General features: G+C 53.4%; 1 protein-coding gene across 7 annotated transcripts in view; it reads left to right on the forward strand.

Annotated features, from left to right (window-relative positions):
• Slc27a1 (solute carrier family 27 member 1) overlaps window positions 1-4,410 on the forward strand; it is an 18,843-nt gene extending 14,433 nt beyond the window's left edge. For all 7 annotated transcript variants that reach the window (XM_029532073.1, XM_029532072.1, XM_021219186.2 and 4 more), the window contains 6 exons: window positions 1,252-1,461; window positions 1,547-1,673; window positions 1,760-1,897; window positions 1,969-2,133; window positions 2,472-2,618; window positions 3,173-4,410. In XM_029532073.1, the coding sequence (XP_029387933.1) occupies window positions 1,252-1,461; window positions 1,547-1,673; window positions 1,760-1,897; window positions 1,969-2,133; window positions 2,472-2,618; window positions 3,173-3,330 (945 nt within the window). In that variant the 3' untranslated portion in view covers window positions 3,331-4,410. The remainder of the gene's footprint in view (window positions 1-1,251; window positions 1,462-1,546; window positions 1,674-1,759; window positions 1,898-1,968; window positions 2,134-2,471; window positions 2,619-3,172) is intronic.
• Window positions 4,411-9,179: the final 4,769 nt, after the last annotated feature.

Genomic DNA, 9,179 nt, shown 5'->3' on the forward strand with positions numbered 1-9,179 from the left:
ATATATATGTGTATACACACACACACACATATCTGCATCTACCTCCTGACTACCTCACTGGCACACCATGCTGGACCTGTATTGTCCTGTGGTGGAGTGTACCCTGGGTCACAGACGCCTATGGCACCGGCTCCTTTTGTTTAGACTTCACTGCTGTGTGGGAACTGTGCACTGCCTTCAGTGCCTTCAAAGCCCTTTCTGTCAATTTGTGTAGTAATGAAAATCCTGTGGGGCAGAGAGGTGCTAAGGTGAGGGCTACCAGGGCAAGGGGCATGGGGGTGTGGAGTGAGAAGCAGGGAGGTAGGGTGAGGGACAGAGCTCTGAAACCTTTGTTCAGCAAGGCACCAGAGAACAGGCAGCTAGAAACCCTGGGCTGTGGCTGTGGACCGGCAGACTGGGCTTTCCTTAGTTCCTGAGACAGGTTCATACTTAGCAGTCAGGATATCCTGGACCCATGATCCTCCTGCCTCCGTCTCTTGGGTGCTGAATCCTAGGCATGTGACGCTCACTTGCAGATAAAGCTGGAGAGTGGTCCTGAGTTAGGCAAGGACTTAGTTCAGAGACCAGAACCCAAACCTTAAGGCTATGCTTTCTAAACTACAGGGCTTTTCAGTCACAAACATGGTGAATGCTGCAGGCAGTGTGACCTGGGAGGGCGCTCTCTCTATCCCTCCTCCCTTCTCTCTTCCCCCCTTCCTTCCTCCTCCCTTTTGGAGACAGACTCTTGCTGTGTAGCCAAGGCTATACACCGATGTGGTCCTAGTGTCATGGCCTCAGCCTTCCATTTTATATGGCTAGCTTTTCTCTTTAGTTTTCCCTTTTCGGTGGTGGGAAAGGAGGTGTTAGCATGGAGGCTAACACCTGTGGCTGCAGAGAGTTGGGAGGCTGAGGCAAGAGGAGCCCTAGACTGGGGACTCACCGGGCATGACATATTCACCTGTCACCTATTTGGAAGACTGAGTGAGGCAGGAAGATAAGTTTCTGGACAGCCTAGGCTACATAAAGACCACCCTGTCTAAAAAAGCATAAAAGGGGTGTGGTGAATGCTTGCTTAGCATATAGCCCTTGGTTCTGTCTCTAGCACCTTAAAAAAGTCCTTAGTGCTGACTCTCCTTGGCCCAGCACTGCTCTTGTGCCCACCCCATGACTTAGGTGGTGGCCAGGCTATTCCATCACTGGTCAGGTCCCACCCATCCCTGAGTCCTGCTTCTTATTGGGCCTCGCCTGAGTCCTGTCCCCGGCCACCCGCAGGTAGTGCAGTACATCGGTGAAATCTGCCGCTACCTGCTGAGGCAGCCGGTTCGCGATGTGGAGCAGCGGCACCGCGTGCGCCTGGCCGTAGGAAACGGGCTGCGGCCGGCCATCTGGGAGGAGTTCACGCAGCGCTTCGGTGTGTCGCAGATCGGCGAGTTCTACGGCGCCACGGAGTGCAACTGCAGCATTGCCAATATGGACGGCAAGGTTCGCGGCTGTGGGGTGCGGGAGGGCGCCTGTCGGTTTCCTGAGTGCCTTCAGGCCGCCCTCACCGCCGCCTTATTCACCATAGGTCGGCTCCTGCGGCTTTAACAGCCGTATCCTCACACATGTGTACCCCATCCGTCTGGTCAAGGTCAACGAGGACACGATGGAGCCCCTGCGGGACTCCCAGGGCCTCTGCATCCCGTGCCAGCCCGGTGAGCGTGGCTCTTGCCTGGTGCCTCGGGGAGCTAGAGTCCCCACGGCCCCCACACCCACTCAGCTTGAGTGTCACCTCCTCCAGGAGAACCCGGCCTTCTCGTGGGTCAGATCAACCAGCAGGACCCTCTGCGGCGTTTCGATGGCTATGTTAGTGACAGCGCCACCAACAAGAAGATTGCTCACAGCGTGTTCCGAAAGGGCGACAGCGCCTACCTCTCAGGTGCGGAGCCTCGTGGCTGGGCTGGCTGTCAGACTGCGAAGCCTGGTCCCATCTGCCCCTCTCCCCTGCAGGTGACGTGCTAGTGATGGACGAGCTGGGCTACATGTATTTCCGTGACCGCAGCGGGGACACCTTCCGCTGGCGCGGGGAGAATGTGTCCACCACGGAGGTGGAAGCCGTGCTGAGCCGCCTACTGGGCCAGACAGACGTGGCTGTGTATGGGGTGGCTGTGCCAGGCAAGCTGGGGACACAGGGTGGTTGTGTTGTGCAGGAGCCCCATGGAGTCCGTCCAGAAGGTACCTGCAGGTACAGTACCCGTGGGCCGTGCACGAGGTGGAGAGCCGTGTTGCTGCCGACTGGGTGGGGCACTGGGTTGGGACTCCATCCACATTCCTAATATTGAGCCTCAGTCTGGGGGACCCCTTCTCAGGATCTCAAGACTGGAAACAGGACCCCCCCCCCCATAAAATGGATACTACCAGGACTAATGACCTTCCAGTTGGGAGGTCAGAGAGTAATGACTAGGACTAACTTCAGGTGGACAGGGTGTTCTCAGCTGAGTCCTCTTTTGCAGGAGTGGAGGGGAAAGCCGGCATGGCAGCCATCGCAGATCCCCACAGCCAGTTGGACCCTAACTTAATGTACCAGGAATTGCAGAAGGTTCTCGCATCCTATGCTCGGCCCATCTTCCTGCGTCTTCTGCCCCAGGTGGATACCACAGGTACAGTCCCTGTCCAGGGAGCCATTTACTTCTTTGTCCTAAGTTAGGCTCCCACTCGCCTGTGTAAATGTGGGCCAATAGCCACCTGCCCTGGAACGCTGGACATCTGGGATTACAGGCACGTGCCTCCACAGCAGGGACTGCAGAGCAAGACCCTGTTTCCACGAAAAACAAGAACAATAATATCCGCTTATAACAAAAACCCAAGATCCCTCTTTGGACTTTGGGGTGCAGCCTCAGATATGGTGGCTCAGCTCAGCATGAAGTAGCTGAGAGAAAGGGCCTTTGGACACCTTGGGTGTGTGCAGATCACACTTCATTTGCTAGCACAACAGGGCTATATGGCCACGCTTGCCTCTGGCCTGAGAGCTGTATTTTCTTCTGTCTTGCTTGGGAACTAAAGGGTGTTTACAGGGAGGTGCCCACTGCTGAAAGGAACCCTGTGCAGAGAGTTGCTTCAGGGTATATACCTCTGTCCTCCCCACCCTCCAGGGTATATACCTCTGTCCTCCCCACCCTCCAGGGTATGTACCTCTGTCCTCCCCACCCTCCAGGCACCTTCAAGATCCAGAAGACCCGGCTGCAGCGTGAAGGCTTTGACCCCCGCCAGACCTCAGACCGGCTCTTCTTTCTAGACCTGAAGCAGGGACGCTATCTACCCCTGGATGAGAGAGTCTATGCCCGCATTTGCGCAGGCGACTTCTCACTCTGAACCTGGCGAGTGGGCTGGACCTGGACTCCTGAGACCTGGGAGCCTGACACCCCTCTTCAGGTGCTTCTCCTGCCTGGTCACAGGGACAGCACCTGTGGGAGTAGGACACTGGGACCTGAGTGGCTGGGGCCCCTCTCCTACTTCCCACTATGCATCCATCTGGCCTCTGCCTTGATCCTTTTCTCCATCTCTTTTCTCCCTACCCAGTAGGAGCCCCACAAACACATGTTAGCTGCTGTGTCCTGCAGCTGAACCAATGTCCAGGGGTCCAGGCTGCAGGCTGTGACCCACACTGGTACCCACCTCCCTCTCCTATTGTGCCTTAGGTTCATCCACAGTTCCCCTGTGGAGCAAGTGGGGGCCCACATAGCTGCTGTTCCTGCTGAGGGTTGGTAGCAAGCACACCCTCATGTTACCTGGGAGACACATGCAGTCTCCCACTGACTCCCAATCAACTGAAAATATTGTTTTGTATTTTTGTTTTGAGATAGGGTCTCACTGTGGAGGCCAAGCTGGCCTCAGACTCACCACCCCCCACTGCCTCTGGGCACCATTCTACATTCTCTTGCTGATGACACTTATGCACTATTGTCCCTGAGGGTCTTCTGAGTCTCCACTTTCCCCTCATATCCTAAAAGCTTCCAGAATTGACTCTGATCACTTGGATGTGGCTAGTGTTGGCTCTACCCACATGTGTCAATTCAGGGGTCCCCAGGCATAGTCTCTGGAAGCTCTCACCCTGGCAAAGCTTGGAGAGACCCAGGAAGGTTGCTGTGGTGTTTTCTTGGGCACCCCCTGGTGGCAGACCTGGACATGCACTGCACTAGTGCAGATAGCCCAGACAGACCCTGTTGCCTATGACATTTGAGATCCACCCTTCTGCCTCTGTGGTCCCCATTGAGATCCTTGGTGAGTCACCAAGCAGAGCCTCTGCCTGCCTTCATCTGCAAGGACATGAAGGGTGTGAACAGAGCAGCTGCAGGCTGCCCGAAATCAACCACATGTGTGTTATTTCCTTGTTGGTTTTAAAAAATAAATGTGCTGAGCCTTGACACCTGCCAGAGCACAGCGTTTCTATAAGTTGCACCTGAGCATACTGCAGCAGGACACCCATGGTTTGTCCCAGTTAGGGTCACTATTGCTGTGATGAAACACCATGACCAAAGCAACTTGGGGAGGGAAGGTTTACATACTGTGAATCACAACCCATTGAGGGAAGCTAGGGCAGGAGCCTGGAGCAGGGGCTGATGCGGAGGCCATGGAGGGTGCTGCTTACTGGCTTGCTCCCCATGGCTTGTTTAGCCTTTTAAATTTTTAAAAAATTTGTTTTATGTATATGAGTACACTGTCACTCTCTTCAGACACACCAGAAGAGGGCATCAGATCCCATTACAGATGGTTGTGAGCCGCCATGTGGTTGCTGGGAATTGAACTCAGGACCTCTGGAAGAGCAGTCAGTGATCTTAACCTCTGAGCCATCTCTCCAGCCCTGGTGAGGCAGAACTCTCTGTAAGTTCAAGGCCAGCCTGGTCTATATAATGAGTTCCAGGACAGCCAGGGCTACACAGAGAACTTGTCTTGAAAACCAAAATATGGTTGGGCTGGTGAGATGGCTCAGTGGGTAAGAGCACCCGACTGCTCTTCCGAAGGTCCNGAGTTCAAATCCCAGCAACCACATGGTGGCTCACAACCATCCATAACAAGATCTGACGCCCTCTTCTGGAGTGTCTGAAGACAGCTACAGTGTATTTACATATAATAAATTAAATAAATCTTAAAAAAAAAAAAAAAAGAAAACCAAAATATACAAACAAAACAAGCAAAGAAATTAGAAAAGAAAGCAGACTGGAGAGTAGTTACGAGCCCTTGGTGCTCTTGTAGGTGCCTCTTAGCACCTGGGTGGTGACTCATACCCATCCTGGAATATTCTTCTCCCCTTCACTGGAATCTGACATGTACTTAGTTTGTAAAAAAAATAAGTTAGAAACTTTTTTTTAAAGATTATTATATCTAAGTACACTGTAGCTGTCTTCAGACACACCAGAAGAGGGCGTCAGATCTCATTATAGATGGTTGTGAGCCACCATGTGGTTGCTGGGATTTGAACTCATGACCTTTGGAAGAGCAGTCAGTGCTCTTAACTACTGAGTCATCTCTCCAGCCCCCAGAAACTTTTTTCCTGAAAGAAATATCTGTGGTTGGCTCAAGCCACCTTAAGAGTCATCTTGACTGATGGCTGGGACTCCAGAGAGCAGAGGTTTGTATAGCTCAGTCTTGGGGGTTCCCCATCTCTGAACACTATAATGGGACTGTCTGTCCACCATGTGTGTATGTGTCACAGTGCCAATGAGGTTCAGAGGACAACATCAGTTCTCTCTTCCAGTGTGGTCCTGGGGTGGAGCTCAGGCAGCCAGGCTTGGTGGGAAGCATGTTTACTGGCTGAGGTTTCCCAGAGGCACCATTTCTACCTTCTCAACACCATAGCAAGGCTATGTGTGTTAAACTACATGAATCTGGGGAAAGCCATTTTGACAGCAACAGGCCTCTGGCCTCCATGCCGGCCTGTACAGACCAGGAGGGCCTCATGCAGGGGCACCAAGCAGGCATTCAGCTTGCTTCCCTTGAGCTTTTGCAGATCCTCCAATTCTGGGGTTGGGCCTTGGTGCCTCAGGGAAGGGTGATGCATCTCCTAGTGGGACCAGCAAGAGCTGAAGGAGGGCCTGGTATGCAGGCAATTTGGCCCATCAATCGTCACAGTCCCCACCACACACTTGAGGAATGACGGTGGTGGAGTGGGTCAGGCATGGCTAGTGAGAAACAGGCCCAAGGGCAGTCTGTTGTCACAATGCAGGACACGGTTTGAACACTGTTTTAAAAGGAACAGCCACTTACACCCAGCAGGCTGCACAGTGAGATGCTTTTTCAGAACAAAACAAGTAAAATAATGAAGGGATAGCCAGCTGGGCGTAATGTCCTTGGGAAACTGAGGAAGAGGATGCCCAGCCCAGACCCCGGCCAACCCAAGCCCCACAGGAATACCCCACATCAGCCAGAAGAGAACAATGCAAAAAAGGTATTTTTATATGTTTGAGACAGTTTCTTTGTGTAGCGTTGGCTGTCCTGATCTTACTCTGTAGACCAGGTGGGCCTCGAGCTCTGACCTGCCTGCCTCTGCCTTCTGAGTGCTGGGGGGAGTGACGGCCAGAAAATGAAAAGACAACGAGTCCATTGCCCTTCCCACCTCAGAGTTCTGTCCATTCTTAACTCTCATGTTAGAATGAGGGGCTAGCACTGCAAACCAGTCTACACGTTACTCACACTGAGAGGTTCTGGGGTTCACTGCCTTTTCTCTCCTCCCTCCCCTCTTTCCTTTTGCATCTTTCAAGATGAATGAAGCCTTGGGATTCATGCACACAAGGCGGTGTTCAATGGTTAAGTCACACACACAACCCCTCATTCTACAAAAGGGCTCCACTCCTGAGCAGGGCAAGGAGCTAGCCAGAGGCAACCACACCACCAGTCAGGAACCACGGTGCCCAATGGAGCTGGTCTGAGATGACCATCAGTCTGGTGCTGCACATGCCTGGGGATTGCAATGTCTGAGGTGACCCCCTACCCAGGCCCATAACGCACAAGCAGGGCATAGCACTTCTGAGACAACCCCAGACACTCAGATACTCCAGGCACCACTAAGAGAAGCAAATAAGTGGTGGACAAATGGAAGAAAAAGAGAAACAGAAAGGTGTGGATACAATGAAGAGGTAGAACTGGAGACCCGAGGGTAGTGAGGAACAGCCTGATGTGAGAAGCCAGTGATGCCTGGAACCATAGTGGGGTCCTGGCCTGTGCTGCCACCAAGGGCCATGTCTGGGTCTAAAGCCCAGGTGCAGCCTGCCACCAAAGGCTAGGTGGACATCCCTGGTCTGGTTCAGCTGCTGGAGGTCATGTTGATGCCTGAGGGCTGTGCAGAACTGGCCTTACTCCTCACCTGAGTGTCACGGGAGAGCTGGCACCTCCCATAGCCAGAGAGATGCCCGCTTCCCTCTCTTGTCCCTTACCACCTGTGGCAGTTCAGAGAGCTGGCCCTGGGGTCATGAGAGTGGGAGAACTGGCCATGTCTGTCACCAGCTGAAGCATTCAGGAGAGTGGGCCCTATACCTATACCTTGCTTGGGCAGCACAGTCACCCTGATTGCAGGGTTTGCTGGTGAGCCGGCCCCAAGGGTGTGAGAGCAGGACAGCCAGTGGGCTGACCGGCTCAGACACCTCTTAGGCCCAGACCCAGGGCTTTGAATTGACCCACCCCAACATCTACCCCACTGATGAACTGCTGGGGTGCATGAAGGGACCAGTCCTACAGATCCAAAACTACAATGACCTCTATGACACAGGGCAACAACAGGATATCCAAGACAAGTCCCAGGGGAGCTTCAGTACTGATAGTGTAGCAGTAGCCAGAGTCCTAGTAGCAGACCATGTCATTGCAATGAACATTTGCAAGCAAAGAAGTGTGAACAGCAGGTTATACTGTGGGACACACTGTGACACACTACAGCTTCCATGGGCATTTTCTCTACTGGGAGGGTGACAAGGGAGTGGGAAGTTATGAGCTGAAGTGGGGTGCGAGAGGTTAGGGCGCAAGACATTAAATTCACAAAGAAACGATAAAAGGTTTTAAAATGTGTTCAAAGGCCAGAATGGGGGCGCACACCTTTAATACCAGCACTTGGGAGGCAGAGGCAGGCAGGTCTCTGTGAGTTGGAGGCCAGCCTGGTCCACAGAGTGAGTTCCAGGACAGCCAGGGCGGCAGCGGCAGCGGCAGCGGCAGGTCTTGAATAACAACAACAAAATTCTTGCAGTGTTTCACCCTGTATAACTTGCCACTTGCAGCCTCACATGGGCACTCAGAAGGCTGTAGGTTTAGGATTGGGGTCCAACTAATGGTCTAGCCTCGGCTTAGCATGCAGAAGGCCCTGGGTTCAGTACCGGCACAGTGACTGACTGGATTTTGGAGCTCTCTCGAGTTCAGGATGCAGTGGCTCAGGGGTTAAGATCACAGGTTCAGCTTCCTACCCTCTTTTCGCACTGAGGACCACAACCATCTAACAGTCCCAGGGCATCCCACGCCCTCTCCTGGCCTCTGCACGCACTTGGTTCAAAGATACACATGCAGGAGAAAATTAAGAGAGGAACCAGAGTGGTTTGTTTGGGTCTTTGTGGTGGAAACAGCTGTCACCTTCTAACTGATCTACTTGGGTCAAATACAGTCCTAAAGGTTCTGTATTTTCCTAAACAGTACGGGCGACTGGGAGCCACCGGTTCAGGCACATGAATGGGGGCAGTTTCACATCCAAATACAGATGTTCAACTGTCGTGTGGCGGTTGTCCTGCGGACTCCTCTTTCTGCCGCGGACAGCTGTGAGCGGAAGGCCTTGCAAACTGCCGCATTCGCTGGAGTAACAGGAAAGGGGCGACTGGCTGGGATTGGCGAACGTGGGGAGAGTCGTGCAGGCATGGGGACGTCACGGCCTCTAACTCCCGGCTAGCCTCCTGCCCTTGCCACCTGAGAGCTTACTGACCTTATCACGCTGCAGCTGGCGCACTCTGTGCTTCCGATCGCACCCCCAGAACACCCGCTCAAGAGGGCTACGGCACTCCGGTCACCCCAGCACTCCAATCGAGAAAGAACGATCAGGAGCGTGAGGCCAGCCGGAGCTACTAGACTCCAGCTTAAAAACTAAATAAAGCCGAGCGTGGTGACGCACGCCTTTAATCCCAGCACTCGGGAGGCAGAGGCAGGCGGATTTCTGAGTTCGAGGCCAGCCTGGTCTACAGAGTGAGTTCCAGGAC

This window comes from Mus pahari, chromosome 19 (assembly GCF_900095145.1).
Source record: "Mus pahari chromosome 19, PAHARI_EIJ_v1.1, whole genome shotgun sequence".
Classification (NCBI taxonomy): domain Eukaryota; kingdom Metazoa; phylum Chordata; class Mammalia; order Rodentia; family Muridae; genus Mus; species Mus pahari.